At 40.4% G+C, this 26,292-nt stretch overlaps 2 protein-coding genes across 7 annotated transcripts in view; one reads left to right on the plus strand and one right to left on the minus strand.

Annotated features, from left to right (window-relative positions):
* The window catches only part of LOC101079192 (myosin phosphatase Rho interacting protein), a 37,682-nt gene extending 24,507 nt beyond the window's left edge, over positions 1 to 13,175 (minus strand). For 2 of the 6 annotated variants that reach the window (XM_029835920.1, XM_029835922.1), the window contains exons 1-6: positions 12,220 to 13,174; positions 6,602 to 6,679; positions 6,297 to 6,362; positions 771 to 922; positions 278 to 362; positions 20 to 188 (exon numbers count right to left, since the gene is read on the minus strand). In XM_029835920.1, coding sequence (XP_029691780.1) covers positions 20 to 188; positions 278 to 362; positions 771 to 922; positions 6,297 to 6,362; positions 6,602 to 6,679; positions 12,220 to 12,342 — 673 coding nt within the window. In that variant the 5' untranslated portion in view covers positions 12,343 to 13,174. Of the gene's footprint in view, positions 1 to 19; positions 189 to 277; positions 363 to 770; positions 923 to 6,296; positions 6,363 to 6,601; positions 6,680 to 12,219 lie in introns of all 6 variants that reach the window. The other 4 variants (XM_029835916.1, XM_029835923.1, XM_029835926.1 and 1 more) reach the window with 4 other exon arrangements.
* A 301-nt stretch (positions 13,176 to 13,476) lies between these two features.
* On the plus strand, positions 13,477 to 21,402 carry dhrs7cb (dehydrogenase/reductase (SDR family) member 7Cb). The gene is made up of 7 exons (XM_029836309.1): positions 13,477 to 13,839; positions 16,224 to 16,380; positions 16,678 to 16,790; positions 19,118 to 19,328; positions 19,408 to 19,500; positions 19,821 to 19,982; positions 20,662 to 21,402. Exons 2-7 carry the CDS (start codon positions 16,227 to 16,229, stop codon positions 20,868 to 20,870), a joined length of 942 nt encoding a protein of 313 aa, XP_029692169.1. The 5' UTR covers positions 13,477 to 13,839; positions 16,224 to 16,226; the 3' UTR covers positions 20,871 to 21,402.
* The last annotated feature ends 4,890 nt before the right edge of the window (positions 21,403 to 26,292 follow it).

The raw sequence follows: 26,292 nt of genomic DNA on the forward strand, positions 1-26,292 counted from the left end.
CATCTTCATTCCTGCTTACCTGCAGGGGGTGGAGATGATCCTGGGAGGTCAGCTTGTGACCAGGCAGCAGCTGCATCAGCCTCCCTCTGACTCAGTTCCTCCTGCCAAATGATGGAACTTGAGTCTGGAACTGTCTCCGCATCAGGGATACCAGAATCCGTCACTGCGACCTTGGCTGGGCCTGGCTCCTGAACACAGACACACCAACCAGTATGCAATAAAACAATAACAGCATGGTATTTGAAGTTAAACTTGGATTTATTGTGATGATAAGTACCTGGAAAGTTGCTGGCTCCACCTTGCGTTTTTTCTTTTGGTTCTGTTTGTTGGTTCGGGGGTATACAATCAACTGTTCACTCCACCTAGAGCCACAAAAATGACATGTTACCCGTTGAAACTGGTTCTATAAAATAAGTGATTTCTTTGGCTAAAATAAAGCTTCTTCATGTTGCTGTCATGCTGTTAAGCCAAAGCTTTCTCTGTAAGATTGGCAGCATAATTTTTTTTCTCAGAGTTGTGCATATTTTTGTCCTGATTAATGGTACCAATATGATTTACCCATAATGCAAAATGTATTTCACTGAATGCCTGCTGTGGAACAGCATGGACGAATGTTTCTTTAATGGTTCTGAGAATATGATATACGTGATTTTGAATAAAAATGCATGTTATTTTAAATGAACAGTAATTTGATGACTTAAAATATACACCTCAATTTTGTGGAAAGGAAAATGTTACGGCCTCTTAACCCACCCATCAAGACAGCTTACCCATTAATGATCTCTTTATTCTCCCCTCTGATGAAGTACTCCTGCTCTGGGGTGATGATACACAGTGAGTTCTTTTGACCAGTTAGGGGTTCCGCATCTACAACATCTGTACAGAGGTTCATGTTCACCGTTCCTTGAGGTAAAGTACTTGGCTGGAAGATATAAGAAAAAAAACAGAACTTGTTTGGATGTAATAAAACAAAGTCTCCAGTTATACACAGATTCTGAAGTGATCCTGTCAAGAAAGATGAATGCACTCAGATGTGGCCAAAATTTAAAAAGGGATGCTTGAGTCATTGGTTTCTATATTGAATTAGTGACCCCTTTGTGAACACTGATATCACCTCACTAACATTTCAACAATTTCATAATTCAGACATGATCTCAAGGAAAACAAATCACACAGCTTCATTTTTCTCAGACTTGGCTCCAATCCTCCGCCATGCTTCACAGGTACACGGCATGGCACATGGGGCCTAAACTGTATCGACTTTGGCACCACATCCTCATGGCAACAAGGGAAATTCAGCTGAATCACACATAGATTGAAAGGGAAAGATAACAGCAGTGGATAAATAAAATAAAGCCGCTTTGTGTAAGTGATCAGTTAAGAACTTGACTGTATCTATGATGCTCAACAGCTACCGCACAGAAGCACTCTACTTAGGATACTAATACCAAAATATCATGTCTGTAAGAAAAAAAAAAGACATATCTAACAAACCATATAAGATGCACTGATGTGAGCCCCCATTGGTTTTATATTGCAGCGGGGGGGGGGGGACATTTACATTTGAACATACTGATAACCTGCTGCCGCATTAAGATCTAAGCAAAGAAATCCCTCTAACTTCCTCCCAATCTCATGGATCTGTTATGAGGCTTTTCAGGAATATGACTGCAGCAGAAGTAAAACAGGTGCTTTGTCTTTTTCCAACGCCTTTTAAGGCCACTGAACACAAATCCAGTTTTATTCAGATCTGGCTGTAAACCCCTGGGGGCTGCCAAATATGGCAATTGGACTGTGTAGCACTTTACAACTGCTGTGGAAAAATTTCATCCACTAGACCCGATAATGTAACACTCATAGATGCAGCAGTGGCAAATGAAGTAAAGCTGTTGCTAAACAAAGTTTAATTTATTACAGTAAGTAATTAAAGTCATTTGACAGTAAATGAGCAGAGTGAATTAAAAGAGAATAAATAATCCACATACCATGCTATAATGAACCCAATATTTAGAACCGAACTGGACATACACTATTGATCTGGGCAAATATCTTAGCTCCCATTTTTCCTAATCAGCCACAAAAGTCTGCATATCTATTCTATTTTCTTCCATCTTGTACTTTTATCTTTTGCAATTTACAGTCCTGTCTGGTAAAATCGCCCCAATCCACCAAGATACCATCTATCTTACATTGCTAGTTTCATTAGTAAGTCCAAACTTATTTCAGGGAATTTAGAGAATTCACAATTCTTTGAATTTTTAATTTGTACTGCTTAATATATGAGCATGTTCAAAACAAATGTGTCATAATAATAATTGTGAGCATATGAATGATTCATAATTTATCCCAAGAAGCACCCAACAAGGTGGTAGCCATTATTCTTACTTGATGCTTTTCACACACACACACACACACACACACACACACACACACACACACACACACACACACACACACACACACACACACGCTTAAATTCAAACACAAATGCGTTTTCATGGTTTCAGTTTCAACATTGCTGTGCCAATTCCATATCCTGCCATTGTATTTGCCTTCATAGAGCTGTCTATTTTTAGATTTTTATTGGAGTATTATTAAACCCAACAACTTTCTTAGAAAAAAAGTCACAGTTTGTTTAATGCGAGGCAATAAAAACAAGGATGGCGATGACAAATTTAAATGTATCTACAGTAAATTAAATGCTTTTTATTCTTGAATTTTGCCATTATTATTATTATTATTATTATTCTCTTTAATTTTATTAAAATGGATTCCATGTCTGTTGACTTTCAAAAAAGCACAGCAATGGTATCAATGTATGTATTGTAAATATTTTAATATTGCAGTGCATAATGGTCCCTGTGGTAGCAACACTTCAGCACAGTCTCACGATCAGTGATGCTTTGGACTTATGGAGGGTGACTGCATTCTAACCTGTTGCTTCATAATAACCTGCCTGTCTGACTTCTCACCATTTTACTATATCATGCTTAAAGTTGTATCAAACCTTTAATAAATTACACCACTATTTCAAAAGTGCAACTAATTGCAAATGGCAGCATTAGCATATCTTGGTGTATGTTGTGGCCAGCCATGTGTGGAATGTCTGAGTCTGGGACATTTCTGACGTTTATTCTTTGGATTTCGGGGGCAACGGCTGCTTTTACTCTTGCACTCTGTGGTCCCAAACAGTGTGTTCACTGCAGTTCACCAAATAAGGACATTGGAGGAGGAATGCTTCTTAAGATGAGAGAGCATCTTTGCTTTTGCTCCTGGTGAAAATAGTTCAGCTTTGAGAGGCCAATGCTTCAGATAGCACCATTCTGTTTTCAGGCTGAAAAATAGCAGACCATGTCATCACATCTTGGAGTTTAATCCAGCATATATAAATAAGTGAAAATGATCACTTTTTTGAGAATTGACAAGGTTAATGTGTGTGATTAGACAGAGCATTATTCTAGTTAAAACACAGATTTAAACTATTGGCCATTTATTTTTCCTTGAAAGTACCTTGGCAATTGCCAAGAAATAATCCAATGGGAGCTGAGAGGGATGACATCAAATGTTGAATTTTCTTTCATCATACAAAAAAGCAAGAAAGTAGTGTCTTATGAGATATGAGATAAAAAAAAAAAAAACAATACTTGGAAACCAATTTAGAGAGTTTTCCATACTGCAGAAAGGCACAACCACCATTAATCTAATGAAGAAATTTTACAATTCCATTTTGTGGGAAAACATTTCCTTGCCTTAACCATCAAGTTCAAAGGAATTTAACCATTTAGCCTGCACTGTATGTAAGCCTTCAGTTACCAAGGTTGGCTTGACTAGTCTTTAGATGGTTGAAGTAAATCAATTGACTCAAATTTTATTTTGATGATTAGCCACAAGACAATGACAGGATGAGAAGCTGGGTGTCTTTACTGTAATATAAAAAGCACACAAAGGTACAAAAATCAAGCACTCTTTAAAATGCACAAGCTGAACTATTTATGGTTGTTAGGCCTGTTCACTTTGTGTTTGATTTATTGTTTACAATGTACATTACAAGTACAATCACTCTGATGGGACTAATCGTGTCTGTACCAAATGCAGATTCCAGGTAATGGTTCAGGTCCATTATCTTAAAGCCACATAAGGAATTCTATTTAAATCCCTTACACACCAATGAAATGTCAAACAATGAACATTGACTGTGACTGCCTGCTAATTCGGTCTTGTTGTTAGGTATTCTGCCTGTATTGCTGTAGACGCATCAAACATATGTGATTAAGTGTCATTCTCTAATGAAAAAAACCCAAAAGGGCTTCATTATGATAAAACTACATGATTTCAAAAAAGTTATGAAGAACCAAAATTTCTCAAATTTCACCTGGACTCTACCCAGAAGTTTGAACTAGAAAAATGCTGCTCCAGCAACAATCCAAACGTTTTGCTTTCAGAAAGGTCAATGAAGAGCTGCACTCAATTCTTCTGTTTTAAAAGACCTTTCAAGTACTTCCAACTTGGGATCTTTAATTTTGGGGGGGAAAAAGTCAATTTCTGCCTTCAGAAAATGACTACTGTCCTCTGGTCAATGATGAGCACCAAAAAGACCATGACCATTAATGTGTTTTTACCAGTTGTGTGATTTCTGAGAGTTCCTCTCCTGAGTCTTGAGCACACAGCAGCCATTTCCCTGACCTACTTTTCCTGCCTTGTGCAGCACATGAAAAGACCAAAGGACAAAAAGCCACACCGCTTTGGAATCACTGTTACAATTAGAGGAAAACACAACTACACACTAGCCTGGGTGTCAATGGAAATGCATTACATAGTGGAAAAGCACAGTCGCAGCCGTGCAACCAAGTTTCCTCCTATTGTCATTGGTGGCAACAAAGAGATTTGTGAAATGCAGTTCCAAACAGCTGGTTAACAGACTGAAGCGTAGTCTGAGTAATATGAAATAAGCTCATTTGCTTTTCCTTCACCAAGGTACACTTGAACACAGTTAAATGCTCTCGTTTGTTGGAAAAAGCAGTCCAACTCTCATTATAAGAACATCTGGACTAAAATAAAGACTTCCTGGTGTTGTTCATTGCACATATAATGCACATTAAATAAATGTCTAAATTGACTAGCTATGTGCCCCCCACCAATGTTTATAGACAAGCAGCATAATCTCTAGTCTGATCAGCTGGTGTGGGTTTGGTCATCCGTGTTACATTCCCCCAGCGACACAGCACCACCACAGCAGCTTCAGCTGGTGATAAGCATTCACTTCTGAGCCTCTGTTTGATTCTTAGGTTCGGTTCACGGTGCGGTGCTCATCCGATTAAATGTGTGTTTTACTGCCATAATTGCAGGCGTTGTTACTGAAACATGTTATGGTATCTACAGATTTATGCCAATTGATTGCTTTGTTGTGTGATGCAATGATTAAAAAAAGATTAAAATTATTAGTTAGAAAAACAAGACAGGATAAACAGTCACAAATAGCAGCTGCTTACAATCAGCACAATGCACTAAAAAGAGTGACAGCTGATCTACATGAAACTGAAATTTCACAGGCAAAGAACATTTGTCGGCAAAAACAACAAAACAGGACTAAAGTCCTTTGAAATCGTATACCGATACCTCAGTCTAGTGGCACATTTCTACCTGTACCTACTTGGCACAGTATGGTTTATAGGCTATTCCACTAGAGGTATGAGTTACTTTTTTAGTATATACTCTGTTAGTGTTTAATTTTAGTCAATGCATTGAATTACTGAATCTGAATGGTTTACTTTTAATTTGTTACTTTCAAACTTGTGTATTGTCACATTCAGTTTTCCGAATTCAAATTCAAGTCTCAAAATTGAACTTTAAATTAAACAATATAAATTAAAATTCTGTAATTCAAATTCAGTTTTTTAAGGCAATGATTCAAGTTTAGCAGATCAATTTCAAATATAAATGACTCATATTCAGTTTCTGGGGGAACATATTCAGCCCATATACAGTATATGCATCATTACATGTAGAACAAAATAAATATAAAATTTATGGTTTCTGGCTGAAAACTTGCAGGATTCATTAGGTTTACCTTGTTTATATAGTGAGCAATCAACTAACGTCATTAAAGACTACTTATGTGCAAGGAGTCACCAATTATAAGTACTAGAATACACAGAATTCCCGATAGCCAAAAAGTCCTGCAAGTATGATACACAAAAGGAACTGGACTGGAATTTAACTCTTATGCCACGTATTTTACAATGTACTTAGTTTTACAATGTAGCTGGATTGAAAATCTGAGCAATGGATGAGCTTACCGACTCGTCCAGGGCAAAGCGCAGGCAGCCATGTTCGTACAGCACAAAGAATCTCCGTTGCCATTTCTGTGAGATAGAACAGAAGCCATCAGAACAGCCTCAAGCTGGGACTTAAGATATGCATGTGAACAAACTTCAACTAGTTATTGAACCACAGTAGGATTCCAGTATCGGTGTTAGTTGGACAATGAATTTGACATCAGTAATTGCTACAAAGTTTCTGGGAAATAAAGTTATTATCGTGTGTGCATGTGTATATATACATTTAGTGAACAAACATCAAGGTCAGTGGTGCATGTTCTTACCCGGGATCTCTGCATTGGATTGTCAAAGTCAGTTCCCTCAGGGGCCAAACATAGCCATCCACCATAAATCGGCTTGGCCTGGAAAAGAGCAACCATGGGCAGGGGGGGGGGAACAGAGCAATTAATTAATCACTTCAACTGGGAAAGTGCACAGTTGAGGCAAGTGGGACCATTAATAATAGATAGAAATCCTCCTACAGCAACAAATCCCTCCGACTCAAAACTACAATGCCAGTAATGTCCCAGATGTGATCATGTGATTGGAAATCAGGGTCAATCGCGTAATTTTCAAAGGACTGGAAACAAGTGGAAAACTTCAGGATCCCTGATGTATCATAAATGTAATGTTACATTGTCCACATGTCCATGCTGTACACATGACAAATTTGCAGAAAGCAGAGAGTGGGCCCATAGAAATACACAGCTGTCCAGTGCTAGTTGGATCATTAAAGCTCCATGGCGCTTTTCCAATGTTGACAAGAAGGCGATGAGGCTTCTACTACTGTATAGTTCTATGAGCATGTGTAACGTTTAGGCACAAGTTAATGTGAAAAGCTGGTAAGAACAAGAGCAAATTAAATGGCCTCTGATTGGAAATATTTAATCTAATATCTAAGAGCATGAAGATAGTGATACAGCTACTTGCAACATCTGCAAGATGGGGATTTTGCATGAATGTTATGATACTGTTGTTTTAATAATAATTAAAGCTACAAGCAGCATCGAGTAGTTCCACACACTGCTGTGGCACAGTTAAAATGTCAGATGTTAAAATGCTATTTCAGCGACCAAATCAATTGTATTGAATTTTTCAACAGTTCTGACCTAATCAGAAATACCTAGAGACCATTTTAAGTGTGATGTAATTTTTAACTGCGTTGCCAAAGTATCAGCATCAGCAGGCACTCAATTGACTCAGACTCAGGGGCAAAAATGTTTTTGGTGCATCCCTATGACCTGCCCAGTAGAGGCCACTGAGATACCGAAGATACACAAACTCATTCCCCATTCATCTTTAAGTGTTAAGCATTAGTGTTAAATTTTCTTCTACAGACTGTACCTAAATATCTATCCTGGAAAGAAGTAGAATCTGATTATTAGGCTGCTATTCTAATAGTAACCCTGTTACTGCATGCCTTCCATTAGATCCATACATGCTTTGTCTAAACTTGTAGCAACATGCCAGCAAATGAAGTCTGGATGAGCAGAAAATGTTGAAAAGGAGGTATCAGACAGGCAGCACGCAGTGACCCAGATAACCCAGGTCCTGCATGCAAGTCATGCAAAAGTGTTCCATTTGGCTGTTTAAACACTAAATCACTTAAAATAGATGTGTTGGGGATGAAATAAAGAGAGCTCGAGAATAAAAATCTATTATCGATTACTTTCTGACTTTTATGTACCTTTAAAACCAACCCTTAGAGTGAAGAATCATTTTAGCAATTATCACTAAAAATATTCACCATTTTACTTTTCAGTGATAGAGTTGTCATCTAGTTATTCCATAGTAAATCATAATACATTACACTTTGAGCTCTAATTACAATTGCAAATGTGGTCTAATTCTGTGCTGTGAATCACTTTGGTTTTGCCCTTAAGCTACAGCAGATCTAGAACATACCTACAGAACGCAACCCAAGTTTGTTTTGGCAGTTAAAAACCAGTGTATAGTGTCACATGTAAAGAAATCAAACTGAAAGCAGATAGAGATATTTCAGCCCAAAAATGGTCTTTTAAAGGTCTTTGTATGTTTTGCCTTTTAAGAAAAGTTGATGGAAAAGTTACCAGATATTATCCATTTAATATATAACAATTTAACATGTTTTTTATGTTTATGCAATCAACAACCTTATTTTAAACTAGCAATATTTTCTATTTGTGTATCAAAATAGTAAAACCTTTGAAGATACTGTAATTCAATAATCTATGTAAGTCAGGTTTTGACATATTTTCATCTCGTTCATGAGTGGGAAAAAACAGCACATTTTATGTTTCTATATGCGCATCTGTTTTGTCTCTTGCACATCTGTTTGCTCCACTGCACCTACACATTTGTTCACTGGCGCAAACTGAGACCCAAGCTATTAGCTGCAAAAATCATATTTTCAAGTGCGTTCAAACCCAAATGGGTTTTCTAATCAAATATAAAATGTTACATGTATGAAGTAAACTAGCGACTGTTTATAGTGGAATAAATTAAACTAAACACTACACTGAGGCAATGTTTAAGCTGGTACGACACAAAAATTGTCTTAGTAGAGGGTTGCATTATCCAAGTGTGTTAAAGTTACATAATTCTTAGTAATATGAACAAATGAAAAGCAAATATCAGTGTTCTGTCAGCTCTTCCAGTCCTTAGTAAAAAAACACATTAAATCAAATCAATCCTTGTCAGCCAAGATTACAATTATTTAGTTTGAACCCTAGATTTAAACATGACTTTTTTTTAGACCCGTCTATAGCTTCAGTTAATATAAAAACAATTCATTCCAACACAGTTGATTGCGGAAAAGAGAGGACACATGAAATTCATTCCATTATTATATCCCAAATGTGACACAGAAAAAGAGCTACAAACATGAAATGATTGTGCCTGCACTTTACCAATGAACACAAACACCCTGCAGCAATAACCATTAGAACATTTGGTAGATGTTTAAATCCCAGTGTTGAACAGCAGCTGCTGGGAGACACCGACTTCCCCATCCTGAACTTCCGCTCTCTCCCAGTGACTCCTGCCCCCACTCCTTTACTCCTATCGCACTTATTCTCTTTGATTTATGTGTAAACCTTCACTTGCATGTATCTTCCAGCACTGTCTTGCCTCCTATTACCTCTCCAGGACAGCATGATAACTGTTCCACAAGCCCAATCTGAACAACAGATGCAGAACCTCTGACACAGGGAAAAAAAAGCCAGCTAAATGTGCAAATTTAACAATTGACAAGATTTCTATTTCCTTTTTGTCCACCTTTCCTGTGATTTTAACAATGTTTCACAAAAACACCCATTATAGGTCCAGTCCCAGTCACTGATTAAATCTGAAATACTAACTAACAAGGTTCCTTCCTGCACCTTTGACTCTTTAATAGTGCGAGACACATCTCAGTCCCCTAGTAGTCAGTGCCTCAAGTTCTGAGATAGGTGGATAAGACAAACACATGACATATGGACAGGTTAAAAGCACAGGTTAAAAAAAAATCTAAGGCATATTCTCCCTTTCTCAAAACCAGACATTTCAGAAAAGCTCTCCTTAGTCCAGCTGAATGAGGCTTAGAAGTATTACACATGCAGCATTATATAATACAGCTTTAGGTCTGTCTGGTGGATAATGGTAAACAGTCTGAAAGCTGTCCACACACCATCCTGGCAAAACCTCCTTGTGAAACTCAACAACCCCTTTAACTGTTTAGATAGCCGTTAAAGCTGGAAACGGTTTCAAAAGCATGTGTGCGATCGATGGTTCATCGTTGTTGAAAACTGGGCAAGCAGATTCTCTCTGGTGGAGGGGCCAGGTCACAGGGAGATTAGAGGAAGTGATGTAATTGTAAACCAGCTATACTGATTCAGGAAGCCTGCATTACAACGGTTAAATAACCAGGAGTATACTTTGCGCAGTGAGGGCTACAGACTTAAGGGAAAGAAGTGTGTGTGCACCCACACAATCTCAGAGGAGAGGAGGATGCTGACGTTGCTGTTTGGCTCTTCAAGGGCCCATCTGGGCCTCCCGTCTGGGATCAATTACAGGATACAACAGAGACTAAACTAATGATCTGAGGGAAGGAGAGGGAGAGAGAAACAGGGGCACAGAAAATACACTGCAAATAAGGCCTCCACAGCTGAATAGAGCTTCCTATGAGCCATCATTCAGGGCAGAATCTAGAGAATGAGCTCTAAACGCACCCGCACACACATGAAACAAACTGTAGATGACCAACAGCTCAAAGTAAAGAATCAATCACCCAGCAAAATAAATAGTTACTGCTGAAAGAGAATATTTTGTGGGATCAATGGATTAGACTTGTTTGACATAAATAACTCAAAGACCATACAATCCAAAGCTCTGTAGATCCTGTACATGCTTAACCTTTGCAACTATGTTTTTGCCTCATTTGTTACCAGGTTCTTCCTCCATTTTGGATTTATGATATTTGACTTGTAGTTCAAAGCCAGAGGGCAGGGAACGGGAAAGCACGCACTGAGTTCAAACCCGAGTTTGGGTCTAAGATGTACACTACATTTAAGACCAAAAAGGGCAAAACAAAATGTTATTACAGAGCAAACGGCTTCCAGAAGAACAATTTACCCTGTGGTAAACTGTTTCATCTTATCCAAATCGAGTAAGTTAAACCTAAAGGATCTGCCTTGATTTTAAAATCTTAGTTCTGAGATGACCTTGAAATTGGCAACTTGGAAAATATCTTTGCTGACAGACTGACAGCAAATTCCTTTACAGTGTTCCAAAAGATTTCAAAATTATCTTTTTTTAATGATTCTGTGAATCTGAACAAGGTTCCTTGCGCCCAGAGAAGCAAAACAGCCCAACTCTACTAACCTAGACCCTACCCCCCACCCCTCCAAAAAATAACTGTGGGAACAGTTCTTCCTTCTCTAAACAAAAACAGCATCCATATAACCAGTTCAACTGCAATCTATTTACACCGACAGACAAACTCCCAACATGCATTTGCACGCTTTACATGTTCCTAATAATTGATGACGAATAACAAATATCTAACCACAAATGATATCACCACAATCTGCAACAATTCTCTATTCCTGTTGAGATCTTCAAAAAACTTTCCTCTCCAATGTTCCTTGCGTTGTCAACATAAAACCCCTTATAGACTTGTGTTTAATTGCAGTCCCGTATTTTAAAGGTCAACACTTAAATATTTCTCAAGGGTGTATTGAAATCAGCCCCATATCAAATGTGAGGTATTTTACCTTCTGAAATGTACCATAGTTCTCGACAGCAGTACAATAATAAAAATTCAGTAAACTGAAAAAAAAACCAAAAAAAAAAACTACATTACAACTTAAAACTGAAAAAAGTTTTAAAAGATAAACATAGCGGAATAGAAGTAGTGGGTAGAATTCTAAAGCAGCAGTTCCACGGTTCACTTTGGACAGTCACCTTTCCTCACCTTTATAATGTCTGGGTATCAGAGCCAACTTAAAAAAAATAGATACATTTAAATAGATTTCCTGTGTCTTCAAAAATGGACCTATTTTGATGACATAAACATAAAAAAGGACAAACTGTGATGCAAATTACAGCAACTACGAGATAAATCAACTGGATTTCCATTATGATCAGTGTTTTATCAACCTATTATTGTCTTTACAGTAAAGATGCACTTTCGGTTTCCAAGATTGTATCACAGGCGAACAGGATCGTTTATCTAATGCACATTCTGCAAAAGTCCGCTTGGATATTTTAAATGGACAGCGGATGTTGACATCGGCAGTAAAGCGATGCTTTTTAAAAGGCTGCAGCTGTCAGAGGAGGGTCTAAATGTATTTAGAAATTGGACAGCAGTTGAAATGTTATACGACTTATTTGAGATTCCGAATCTGAATGTAACTTACACCAATACATTACATGCATTCCTTACCTGGGTCAAGTCCTGGTCTGTCAAAAGATGTAATTCTCGAGGTTTGAAGCAATTCTGACATTTACTTTTGTTGAAGAAGTTGGCCTGGAATTTTCTACAGGGGTTTTCTTTTGCGGTAGACATGATGTTTAAATCTTCTTTAAACCTTCTGGAGTGGCTATGGTCGGTGGAATGCCTCTGGTTTCTTCTATCTTAACTCCCAAAAGGATCCAGCACATCGATGCATTTTCCAAAGCCAAAAAAATAACACAACGTTGCTGATTTCCTTTGGGAAATGTTTCACACAAGGCACCTTTTGGTCCAATTGGCTATATTAGATTGCTGTTTCCCGATAAATAATTAGCTGCCATCAAGCCAGCTTTCTCGTCGGTCAGTCAGAGATGAACGCTTTTTAGTCCATGGCCTGTAACCACAGAGAGAACTGGGGAGAAAGGTGGCTAATATCCTGTTAGCTTACTAGCGGGTTTCCAAATCAATAAGGAATAACATGAGAGCGCACGCCGCAAAAGCATTATCGCCTTTACTTTCCGTGGCAACAGTTTCCAGAGAGTAACATTAGTCTCCCATGCGAAGGAATCCTAAAACTAAACTTGCAATGAGATAGAAGGGCTTCTGTCCCAGGCACACAGCAGTCCATGCAAAGTTCACCCAGTGCTGCCCTGCGAGGCTACGACTAGCAGAGTCGGCTAGCTCACACAGAAAAGAAAGCTACTGCAATCCTTTCTCGATTCGAGTCTTTATCTAGACATTTGAAGGAGACAGACTCTCCGGAAATGCAGTCCCTGCGCCTTTCTTTTCAATAAAGACGCCGCATGCGGGGTACCACCTCGTATTCAGTCAAAAACGCCCAAAGAGGTTCTCCGAGTTCCGTCCCATAACTAGCCTGGTTAGCAGCAATAGGTTTATTTTCTTTCCAAACGAAGCGAGGGGGAGCAGCAAAGCACAGAAGACCCTGGAATTCCGTGGAATATCGCGATAACTGCGCACGGTTGCCGCCTACTGTTATAACGCGGCTACTGAACAACCTGGACATTATTATTACACGTCTACACGTATTTGGCTTTTTACGGATACACTGAATACATATCGTGGCGTCACATTAAAAATAAACGAAATATATACGATACTACACCACAGCTCAAATTACAGAAATTTACAGGTAAATGCTTTAAAAGGTAAGACTTAATTGTTGCGTTTAATACGTAAAAAATGATGTGAACGTACCACAGACTATTTTATTAATTTATATTCAAATTTTATTTTTAATGTGACGCCATCAGCTCTTTTGTAATGTTCAACAAGTATATTCGAGAGGATTTGGATTTGTAACCTATTCAAGAACAGCTGCACAATGTAAACATTTGTCCTTGCACACAAGTGTCAGTTAACCCTTCATTCTGGCAACATGGGGAACATGCCTCAGTTATATTTGTGTGTGACTGCAGTAGAGGCTATTAAAAGCATTTCCACTGGACCGCAGTAGGACAGACAGACAGAAGAACAGAGCGGTGTGAATGGACAGGCAAGGGGAAGAGCCTCTGTTACCTTACAAAACCTGAAAACTCCAACCAGCCCCGTTGGCGGATTAACTCCCAGAACCAAAAATAACACGGATTACAGGTGTGTGTTGTGCTGTGTGGTTGCGCTATAATAGCACTAACTATTACATTAAACCATAGGAAATGGGTTACATGTCAGCTCCAAATCTGACTTTGAATAGTTTGTGGGTCTCTGAAGTCATCATAAATGCTGTATTAATGTGAACAATTAACATATGATCTTAATGTGTTTTCTAATATTATGTTTTGCAAATATGGTCAGCCATTGAGTATAAATTCAAGCCTCCCCAGACTTACCCTTTGGGGTATCTGATGACAGAAACTTGGAGGTGACAGTGAAAGGCATTCTGTGTCCAAGTATATTTAGCTGTTCTTATCCAGCCCACTTCACAACTGTTTTATTAAGGAACCAAATGGTGCTTTATGCTTTATAGTAATTTAGTACTTTGTATTGACTTGCTTCCCTCTGCCAAGCCAGGTGCTTGACAACCATAACTGAGACATCAAGATTTGGCTTTCAATTGAACATTAAACACATTTTGCAAAACCCATTTAGTGAGTTCATATGTAATAAACTGAATCTTCTTCTTATATCCACCTCAGCTTCACACAGAAAGGAATGAAAACATTGACTGATTCATTGCCTAAGGTCTTTAGTTTTGTGGAGATGCATGCATGCCTCACACATTATTTCTGTCAGATCATACTAATGTACTCTTGACACACAAGACTTTGAGACACTGTTTCCTGACAAAAGCTGATGACTTATGAGATAGTGAAAATAACTGTGAGGCCCTTATTGACTCCTAAATGGCAGCAGTAATACTTGGAACTTGCTTCTTCAAATGCAGATCAACAGCTGATGCCATGTGCCAGAAAAAGCACTTCTTAAAGTTGCTAATGATCTTCTTATAGCTTCAGATCATGGACTGGTTTCTATGCTGGTTCTGCTGGACCTCAGTGCTGCTTTTGATACAGTTGATCACAGCATCCTGTTACAGAGACTGAGACATGTGATTGGGATTAAAGGGACAGCACTAGACTGGTTAAGTATTATCAGATAGATACCAGTTTTCCTCATGTCCATGGTGTTCCCTCTTCATACAGTAGGGTTAGCCATGGAGTTCCACAAGGTTCTGTACTTGGACCAATCCTCTTCACATTGTACATGCTTCCCTTAGGGAACATTATTCGGCAGCATGGGATAAATTTTCATTGTTATGCTGATGACACTCAGCTTTATTTATCCATGAAACCAGAGGAGACAGAGAAGTTAGTGAAGCTTCAGACCTGTCTTAAAGACATAAAGTCCTGGATGTCTTCAAATTTCCTCCTCCGTAACTCTTTTTTTTTCTTCAAAAACTGAGGTCCTGGTGTTTGGTCCTGAACCTCTCAGGGATAGATTAGATCACATGATCACTCTAGATGGTATCTCATTAACATCTAGTCTCTCTGTGAGGAATCTTGGAGTAACTTTTGACCAAAATCTGTCCTTCAACACACACATTAAAACAGTCTCTAGAAATGCCTTCACCTGAGGAACATCCCAAAGATCAGGAAGCTACTGACGCAGCATGATGCTGAAAAGTTAGTCCATGCATTTGTTACTTCCAGGCTGGACTATTGTAATTCTTTATTATCAGGGTGTCCAAACAACTCTTAAAGAAGCCTCCAAGTGATCCAAAATGCTGCAGCCAGAGTTTTGACAGGTATTGACAAAAGAGATTACATAACTCCTGTACTGGCGTCGCTTCATTGGCTGCCCGTTAAATTTAGAGTAATTTTTAAAACCCTTTTTTGACCTACAAGGTCCTCAGAGGCCTAGCTCCATCCTACCTGAAGGAGCTAGTGACACCTTACCAGCCCAATAGACCGCTCCGCTCTCAGAATGCTGGTCTACTTTTGGTTCCCAGAGTGTCTAGGAGTAGAATGGGGGGCCGAGCATTGAGCTACCAGGCCCCCCTGCTATAGAACCAGCTCCCTGTCAAGGTACGGGAGGCTGACTCCATCTCTACTTTTAAAATTAGACTTAAAACCTACCTCTTAGAAATAGCTTATTGTTACTAATTCTGTAGTTCAAGTTACTATCATAGACCGACAAATTATCATAATTAGGGGGTTGTCTAATCATTAGGTTAACATCTTAGCTATGCTGTTATAGGCCGAGGCTGCCGGGGCCCAGAAACATGATCACCTGACAGGCCTCTGTCACCCCACTGGGTCATGGTTTCCTCTCCTCTCCTCTCCTCTCCTCTCCTCTCCTCTCCTCTCCTCTCCTCTCCTCTCCTCTCCTCTCCTCTCCTCTCCTCTCCTCTCCTCTCCTCTCCTCTCCCCCCCCACACACACACACTTCTGTATTCATTTACAGGTATTTTGATTGTAAAAGATGCTATATAAATAAAGATTGATTTGATTCAATTTGATTTTGATTTTGTACATCTACAGGACATGGCTCTGCCCTTTGTGATGGTGTTGCCCCTGCTGATAGTGGTGTCAGCAGGGGTGTATTATATCTACAATGAGATCATACTGTTCATGTCCAAGTCCTTGGTGCGGAATAAAGTGGTGGTGATCACTGACGCTGTGTCCGGAGTTGGAACTGGTAAACGATATAGAATATAGAATAAATAAATTTAGTGACAGCTGTAAACTAAGTCTAGTATTTGTAGAAGAGCTCCGTCACAGAGGACATGCTTTCCCCCCTAATGCAATGAAAAAACATATTATTACTTTGTTAGGGTGAAAACGATCTTTATGTCAATGTCCTCTACTAGTTCATTTCATAAATGCAAATAGATGAGAATAGTCACAAATGACCAATGTTATGATTTATTAAACAATTTATCAAAGAATGAGACAAAAACCATTAACTTATAGTTTTTGTTTTCTGTTTGTTCAGAGTGTTCTCGTCTCTTCCATAAGGGTGGCGCCAGACTGATCCTGTGTGGGACCAGCTGGGATAAACTGGAGTCTCTGTATGACTCTCTCACTAATGATGCAGACCCCAAAGAGGTCAGAAAACCCAAATCACACAAGTCAGCAGGGTTGGTAGTATGAAATAAACACAATGTATTTGACTCAGGTTGCATATTTTAATTGCAATCATTAACCGTCTTTCTTCACCTACTAAGTACATTAGGTAATGCCAATGTAATTGAAGGCTAATAGCATGGTTGGATCTTAGATTGGTTAATGCTTGAAGTTATCACAGAAAATCCAGTCAGTATTTTTGAGTTTGGCAATGCTTGACTGATTATAGTGGACTGGTCTTAGCAGTATTATCATAATAAAACAGAGAGGCAAAATGCACCAATTATAGTATTACAGAGGCTAAATAGACTATTAAATAGATAGGATGTTATAGAAGAATGATTAGATTGACTTGACTAGTAATAATATCATCCTTAATGAACTGTTTCATTTGTAATAAGATTAATAGGAATTGTTATTTTGGGAATAAGTTTCAGTATTTTATGACACGGGAGAAAAGGATTATTGTTTTAGGACAGGGAGATGAAATATGACATTACAGTCATCCAGAAGGTATCGAGTGACTCCTTACAATGTCTGTGTAGATTCTCAATCATCAATTTTCTATGTCAACTGGACTGGGTTTCTTCTCTTGAAGACGTTTCGCCTTCTATCCAGAAGGCTTCTTCAGTTCTGAAATTGCTGGGGAGAGAGCTTGAAAATATATAGCCCCTGTGGACCATCTGCATGCTAATGATCTGGGTGGTCACCTGAGAGTCGTTACAATGGTTTCGTTTCATTTTGTTTTCTGCCGCTTATCTGGATCCGGGTCGCGGCGGCGGCAGCTCCAGGAGGGATGCCCAGACAGCCCTCTCCCCGGCCACTTCCATCAGCTCTTTTGGGGGGAACGCCCAGCCACTCCCAACGCCCGGCATCCCTGCCGCTTCACACTCGGTCGTGAACTGTCCCAGCATTTGTTGGAGGTCCCTGTTCGATGGCGCCAGAAGAACTACGTCATCCGCAAAAAGCAGCGACGAGATCTTCCGCCCACCGAACTCGACACCCTCCACTCCCCGGCTGCGCCTAGAAATTCTGTCCATAAAAGTTATGAACAGAACCCTTTGTTCTGATCGGGCAGACCGTTCCTCCCAATCACGCCTTTCCAGGTCACGCTGTCGTTGCCCACGTGAGCGTTGAAGTCTCCCAGCAGCACGATGGAGTCCCCAGTTGGGACACTGTCCAGCGTCCGTCCTAGATCCTCCAAAAAGGGTAGGTACTCTGAACTATTGTTTGGTGCATACGCACAAACAACCGTCAAAACCCGTTCCCCGACCCGAAGGCGCAGGGAAGCAACCCTTTCGCTCGACCGCGAGAACCCCAACGTCGAACTAGAGAGTCTGGGGGCAAGCAAAAAGCCCACCCCCGCTTTCCGTCTCTCACCCTGAGCAACTCCAGCGTAGAAGAGTGCCCAACCCCCCTCAAGGACTTGGGTTCCTGAGCCGACGCAATGTGTGGAGGTGAGGCCGACCATATCTAGTCGGTAACGCTCAACCTCCCCCACAAGCTCCAGCTTTTTCCCCGCCAGTGAGGTGACATTCCATGTTCCAAAAGCCAATTTCCATAACCGAGGATCGGACTGCCAAGGCCCCCACCTTGGTCCGCCGCCCAATCCACACTGCACTGGACCCTTCATGCTCCTCCTGCGGGTGGTGGGTCCACTGGAGACGGGAGTGTCCACATAGCTGGTTCGGGCTGGGCCTGGCCGGGCCCCATGGACGTAGGCCCGGCCAACAGGTGCTCGCCATCGAGCCCCAGCCCCAGGCCTGGCTCCAGGTTGGGGCCCCGGTAACCCTCCGGGCCGGGTACACGGCTTCCGTTTTAGGTGCTCCATGATGGGTCTTGACCCATTCTTTGTCTGACCCTTCACCTAGGACCAATCTGCTTTGGGAGACCCCACCAGGGGCAAACTGCCCCGAACAGCATAGCTCCCAAGCTCATTAGGGTACGCAAACTCCTCCACCACGATAAGGTGATGGTTCACGGAGGAGACATTGGTATGAAAGTAAAATAGAATGGTAATATAGGGACACATTGCCTACTGAAACTGGTATAGTGGTACAGAACCTAATGTATTAGCTGCCTCAGTAAAATTGAGTTTGGCAGAAAACCTAATTAGACTGATTGCATTGGTTATATAGACAGGCTCTCTGGACTGGTTATATTGGTGCACTCTAAATGGGATGGTTTTAGAGTAGTGGGATAAAGGAAATAAATGGATTAGTTAGTAAACTAACGATATCCGTATTATATACGTATATCTATGTTATATCCGTATCCAATACTAATATTGTTTTTCTGCCTCTCCGTAGACGTTTGCCCCAAAGCTGGTGCTCCTGGACTTCAGTGACATGGAGAGCATGGAGGACGTGGTGGCTGAGGTTGTGGACTGCTACGGCTGTGTGGACGTCTTGATCTGTAACAGCAGCATGAAGCTGAAGGCCCCAGTGCAGAACATCTCCTTAGAAATGGACAGAAACATCATGGACATCAACTACTTTGGACCCAGCACTCTGGCTAAAGGTGGTTACCATGTTTTCACGATCTGCTTTCAATTGTTTGCTTTTAAAGGAATTTTGATATTTGTCCAAATATGTGACAGGAGTGCTTCCAACAATGATCTCGAGAAGATCGGGACACATTGTTCTTGTCAACAGTATCCAAGGGAGGCTGGCTGTCCCATTCAGGAGTTCATGTGAGTTACCAGACTTGGTTGGTGTACATAAAGAACATTAATTATGTGATAGGACTTCTTTTTATGTCCAAACTGTCTTAATTTAAATTTGGATCATAATCCAAATCAATTTCTTTTCAATGTTCACTTGATGAAATATTACAAATACTGAGGTTTAAAACATGTTCCGACAGCATGGTGTAGCAATTATGTCAGGCATTTTTGTGCATTGTGCAATGTGTAATGTCTTTTCCCAGCCAGTCACACCCCTTAAGGCTTTACACATGAGTCATGTGGATGCCATGTCAACATGTGTGTGTATCTGTGTCCATATCTGTCAGATGCTGCATCCAAGCATGCCGCCCAGGGTTTCTTCGACTGCCTGAGGGCTGAAGTGGAGGAGTACGGTATAGTTGTGAGCACCATCAGTCACACCTTCATTAATGCCTCTGAGCGAACACCTGGCAAGGAAGCTGCCTCAAAACCAAACAGCCTGTCTACATGTGAGTGATGCAACTAGTATGATGCACAGACTGTATTTACATAAGAAAAATCATTACAGGTGTTTGTGTTTTCTCTTTTGGGGTTCAAAAACATGATTTATATGTCCATAACTCTTCCACTACTGTGAAATATCTGTTTTTAATGATAGACACTCTTAAAGGGAGGGAGGTTAACAATTAAGAGGGGAACATAAAGTCAAAATCTTAAACATATGAACAAGTTTTCTGTGAAGTGAGGTACCCAAACAAAAGCCCAAGTATCAGTTCAAAAGTTTAACAGTTCAAAAACAGCTTAACATAAATTGCAAAAGTGTGTTTTTTTGGCAGGTGCAATAAAAATAATAATTGATGACTATCAGTGATTATTATTCATTACTCCTTAATGGATATGGCATGGTGATGAAAAGTAGATGAGATGAAAATATATAATATAAACCTTGGTCTCTCTGTTGGGCTCATTTACAACCACTATTTGCTTTGTAAAACCTTTTGTAGATTCTAATAAGCACCCTGAAATCATTCCTATTGTGGCATATATTGAAAAATTACACAAATACCCGATTTTTAAAAACATTATCATATGTGATTCTAAAAAAAGATTTTATTAAAGCCAAAAATGTTCTCTTAAATGTGTCTTAGGACCTGATGGTGACCACTGAATGTTTTTGTTGTTCCACAGTCATCGCCAGACAAATGTGCCACGGTGTGCGGCCATCCGTCCTTGCCAATGAGGTCATGCAAACGGTGAACAGGAAGAGGAAGGAAGTGGTGATGGCCCACCCCATCCCCAGAGTGGCGCTCTGCCTCCGTTCCCTCCTCCCCTCCTTCCTCTTTGCTGTGCTGGGTGCTGGAGTGAAGGACTTAGTCTTGCCTGAGCAGATGCTGTAACAGGAAGGCTGGAGTCAAGTGGGGATTATGAATGCATAACTGCCCATAGATCAGTGAGTGAGGCTCAGCGTACAGTGTTTCCACAAATTATACGGTTCACCTTACAACATCTTTTGGTATTAATTTCACCGAAAATATGAGGAGGCACCAGACATGCTGTAGCTCTTCTAATGTTGACAGACTCTCCGCATTTTCATGCAATAGGTAACAACGCACACCAGGACAATCTAGTTTATCTAGCCACCCATTTTGGTGTTCTGGTGTTAATTTTCTTCTACATTTATTCTTTGATATTTTTCCTGATATGGCAAAAACTTAAGCGGGACTGTGGTGTTCGGTGGAAACAGTTTTAGATATGCTTATTTTAGGTTTCTGTATGGTACTGAGATAGTTTACATAAAAACTAAATCAAATAAACAATGTGAACAATGTCTTTTTTGGTTCTCTATAATAACATGCATGATACTTGGTCTAATAATTGGTGTTATAAGCATTTAACATACAGTATACAGTAAATCTTGTTATGATCCTGCGTCTGTTCTGTGTTTTTGTTTTTTTTGTGGTCTATTTGTCCGCTAGGGGGCGTGGGTGACCCATTTGTTAGGCTGGCTGCCTCCACACCTGCAGTTAATCTGGTTGATTGACAGGTCTTTTAAGCAGGATGGTGGTGTGACCGGCTGATGTCCAGTAACAAAACCCACAGCAATGTGAGACCAGGGACGTCTTGGGGTAGGGAGCAGGGATTGAGGAACCCAGCAGGTGGCCAGGTAGAGGTATTCCCTCTGGCACATACCGGACAGGCAGCGACAAACGACTTAACGACTTGTCCTGGGACATAAAAGGCCACCAGAATCATTTCCAGACATAGCGAAGGTATGGCCATGACCTGGATGGCAACTGAGCTTGGAAGAATGACCCCACTGGAGCACCTCAGACCTAATGGCGTCAGCATTATAAACTCTAACATGTGGTTCTTAATGTGTCCTCTAGATGGCAGAAGCACATCGCTAATATTCTGGTTGAGTGAGGAGCTCAGCTGGTGCAGATCTGCTTCTTTTCGTGAAAAACTCTTGCAGGAGAAACACAAAATACATTTCAACCCAACCACTCTTATGAACTATATATTGGAAATATTGTAAAAATATTTGTCCAGCTATTACAGATTCCATATATCAGCTTTTATGTCACTTGGGCTGGTTTTAAGGATGTAAGGATCACAGGATTGGAGTCACTGCTAATGTTCCATATGCCTCTTTCTTTATGGAAAAAATGTACTTAATACTTAAAAAAAAAAAAAAGTTCTGTTAGACATAAATGCCATAGAACTTCACCTAAAATGACAAAAGGCTTTGTTTATTGTGAGAACTGTGATGTAAATGAGCACTTAAGTCCAGCTGGCATGCGTGAGGCTGTCCTCCAGGTCACTCTTCTCTGGGGAGATCAACATCTTTTGTCTCTGGGGCCGACGGAGAGGAATGTCTCCATAATGTTCCAATGAATTAATGTGACATTTCCACATGTCACTGGGAGACTCCAGGGCACTCAGCTGGACTCCCCAAATTGGCATTTTGATCATTTACATATGTCACTACCACATCATACATGTCTCATGGCATTGGAGCCCGGCCGAACATGTGAATGATTATTTAACCAGAATTCGTCTGGTCAGATCGGGCATGTAATTATGTGATCAATTTAGTTTAAAGGTAAATCAAACACAATTGCTGGAGGTGTGGAGTAATATCAGCAAGTGATCATGGCCTAATAGTATACGTCGATCATTTCCCTGCATTTTATATGGAATAGACCTAAACATGTATGAGGAATACTGTCCTCTAGCTATATTCTGAGTAATGCATCCTGAATGTGAGGCATGAGTCATATATGAAAATCACCACACAGGGACTTCTGCTGCTCTGAAATGGTCTTTCTATTAGCGAGGTGATCACCCTTATCAATTTTTAAAGCTGAGGTTATTGACACTAACCTGACTTATGGAGGTTATGCAGGGGCCATGGTAATGATTCCTTGAGGTCTCCACATACAACACCAGAGGGGCCAGCTCTTACTTTAAAATATTGGTCAATAGCAGACATGATTGCTCCAATGAGTACCGGTATTAAAGCAATGTCTGCACTGTGGGGTCCTCTTTGTCTCTCTGTTGGAGCTCAAACTCCTCTGTTCTGTCCTTTGCTGCAATCCCAGCTGCCCTCCGGTGTGAAGTGGAGTATCACACTGGATGAACATGGAAACAATCAACAATTCATACTCAAATCTTATTTGAATGTAGACGATATGCCAGTCACCCTAAAATATGTCTGTGGCTTGGGAAAGAAGTCAGGACAACACACAGAGAAAAGCCCCAGGCCCCCAGGGAGATTCCCCGAACCCTCTTGCTACGAGACAACAGTGCTATCCACCGAACTTTATAGGTGCCCATATGAGACTCATCAATAATCCAAATCATTATATCCAGTTGAACAATTTGCATTGCAGACTAAAGACAAGCCAGCATGAACCTGAGGGTCTCTCAAGATATTATCTTATAATCAAACATCGTCTTAAAGAGGATTTTGTTTTGTCACAGAAGTCTTCCTAATCCTTAAACCTTGTTTAGTTCACAGATTACACATATTTAATCTTAAAGGGAACTTTGCTTTAATCTCTTATTACTGTAATCCCAGTGCGCTCTCATATCCGAGCAAATTCTCACAGTCACACCAGAATAAAACTGCATCAGTTGCAGATTACAGACTTGTAATGTTTCTTACAATAATCCCTCTGATATATTCCTAATTGGAAGGGAAAGCATGAGAATGACTCTCCAGAGTCACTACAAATGCAACATTAGAGGCAAATGTCAGAGAGAGATTTAAACCAGAGGCGTCTTTTAGGAAATAGAGAGTGTAGGTGACCAATCCATAAACTTTTTATGCAAATATACTTAATTCCAGTAGGGCTGCCATTTAAAATAGATCCATTCTGAGTGCAGAATGCAAATGTGTCCATTCAGCGTTGATTTGTTAGGATGACAGTATCTGACTGGCCAATTGTTTTAGGTGTTAATAAAGGTCCAGCCTCAATATTGATTGTCAGTGCTTATTGTTCAAGGTGCCGACTTTATTGCTGCCATAAAGTTTTTTGCAGACCGTTTTACTGCAAGGTGATACTGCTGGAGTTTTGCTGAAATAATCAATCAGTTAATGATTTTTCATGGTGCCACGTGTACTAATCCTCCCACAATCCATCATGCTGCTAATAAATTGCATAGTCCTGTTCCACTGTTGATAGAAGCAGCCAAGCATCCATGAAATATTATAAAAAATATATATATTTTTTTACCATATTGATTATATAGCTCTTCTTTTCCCAGTATTGAACACAAAAATGAACAGTTATCTTAGATGAAAACTCATACATGAAAAAACAACATAGTGCATTGGCATCAAAAGACAGCAGTTTTGCCAGTGTGTCAGGGTCCCCCAAAAATGAGGCTTTAATGAGAAAACGTTTTCAGATCTGTGAATAATATCATTCCTGTCATCATTTTGCATATGGGCACATCTGCGTTATCCACTAAGAGGCAATCTCGCTGTCTTATTGACAAATGTTGCACAATTACAACAGTTATACATCAAAGATTCAGAGCACCTGCCCAGGGACTCTAGACGTAACAATAGTGACACTGTGCAATTAGAGAGAAGGTCATCGAGTCAGTGGTTTAGAAGATGAGAAGCTGCATCATTGGTATCCTGTTTGTGGAGGGGATAAAAAACACCCAACTTACAAACCTGAACATACACTCACCCTCACAACCATACACTCATGCCCTATTCGTCTGAATTAGAGGAGTGGGATGATAGATTTGACAATGAGAGGAGCAGATAGCTAATGAAACAGAAGGGGCACCGAGCAGGCAGGGATTTCTGGGGTGTTGACCCTGGCCCATCTCTTTACCTTCTTGCGCTTCCTTAGGCCTCCGTGTTCTCACCCACATGCGTCTGTGAGGGGGCTCAGGCTTTTCAGAGGACTTGATTTGATTTATTTGGTGTCAGGAAAAGAAAGAAAAGAAACGTGCCTCTCATGATGACACTGATGATAAAGCTTACGCTTGAAGCTTTCTGAGGGTAGCTCAGAGGATCATACCTGATTGACTGTTAGGTACACCATGATCCAACAAAATATTTACTTTGGGTACATCGCACTCAGAGCTGAATTAGTCTTATTTAAAATGCTGTTTAATAATGTGTTTTCAGGAAAAGAGGTCTGTGAATGTTTCCTATTATTCCTAATAGCATGTTTTAATCTGAAGGCAATAACCTTAAGAGGCCTCAAGGCTCATTAGAGGAACAAATGGGCTCCGCACAGAACCTAGAATATGGTCAATGCCTGCATTCAAAAATGGCGATTATCAGGGTTGGACAAAGGGACAAATAACAAAAACAGGAGGTACTGCCGGTGTCCCTCCAAACTATTCTGGCAGCCCTCGCTGACTCTTCTGCATTGGTTACACAGAACTGACAGCATAAACAGGCCCGGAGGAGATTCAGTTCATGGGGTGCGGGGGGGGGGAGGGCGGTTTGGGAAAGGGTGAATGGATTGGGAATAAGCAGAACATGAGAGAGAAGGAAGGCATGCATGGCGGTCGATAAGGATGGAGACAGATAGTCTAATTGTGTGGTAAGAAGACCAGTGTTGTCCTGCACAGACCTGACAGTATGTTTCTCTATGCTCATGCTGAGAGCTCCAGTGTTTGTGTATGGGTGTCCTTTACATGGACACTAACAGGTCGCGGATCACTGCTTATGAAAAGAGCTTCTGGTAACTGTATTTCTGTTGGTGGAACTTAGTGCCCTTTGATTGGCTGACCAGAGAACCGCGCCTGCTGCTGGCAGCAATGGTTGTTTAGGGTCTGTGAATGGAGACCACAGTGGGTGCTGTGGAACTACTGGGACAGCCAGTCCATTTTGGACCTGAGAATGTGGTCACTAAGAGTGGGCACTGCATTTATACTATACTTGTTTTTTCTCACTTGTTGCTTTGTCCAGTAATTTCAAATTTCCTTGGTAATTGTGAAAAGGTGTATTTGTACATTTAGCTGGATATTGCACCAGAAGTTAAAACCTGAACTAGTTCATGCTTAGCATTGTGAAAGTGCTTAACATTTGTGGTGCTGTAGTGAAACAAAATCACAGCTTACCTATAAATGGCCCCTTCTCATATTCAAGCCCATCAAATGACCTGATAGATTTGTCATGTGCTTTTCCCCCCAACATCATTCTTGCCACTTCTCCTGAAGTAAGCTTTAATATTTTTTAAGGTAGGTTGCTGCAGGCTATTGCAGCTACCTTCAGTTAAGAGGCATGGTACACTTAAGACAAGTTGCCAGCTCATATCGGCAACAATCATTCACGTGCACCTA

This window comes from Takifugu rubripes, chromosome 1, assembly GCF_901000725.2.
Source record: "Takifugu rubripes chromosome 1, fTakRub1.2, whole genome shotgun sequence".
NCBI classification, from domain to species: Eukaryota; Metazoa; Chordata; class Actinopteri; order Tetraodontiformes; family Tetraodontidae; genus Takifugu; species Takifugu rubripes.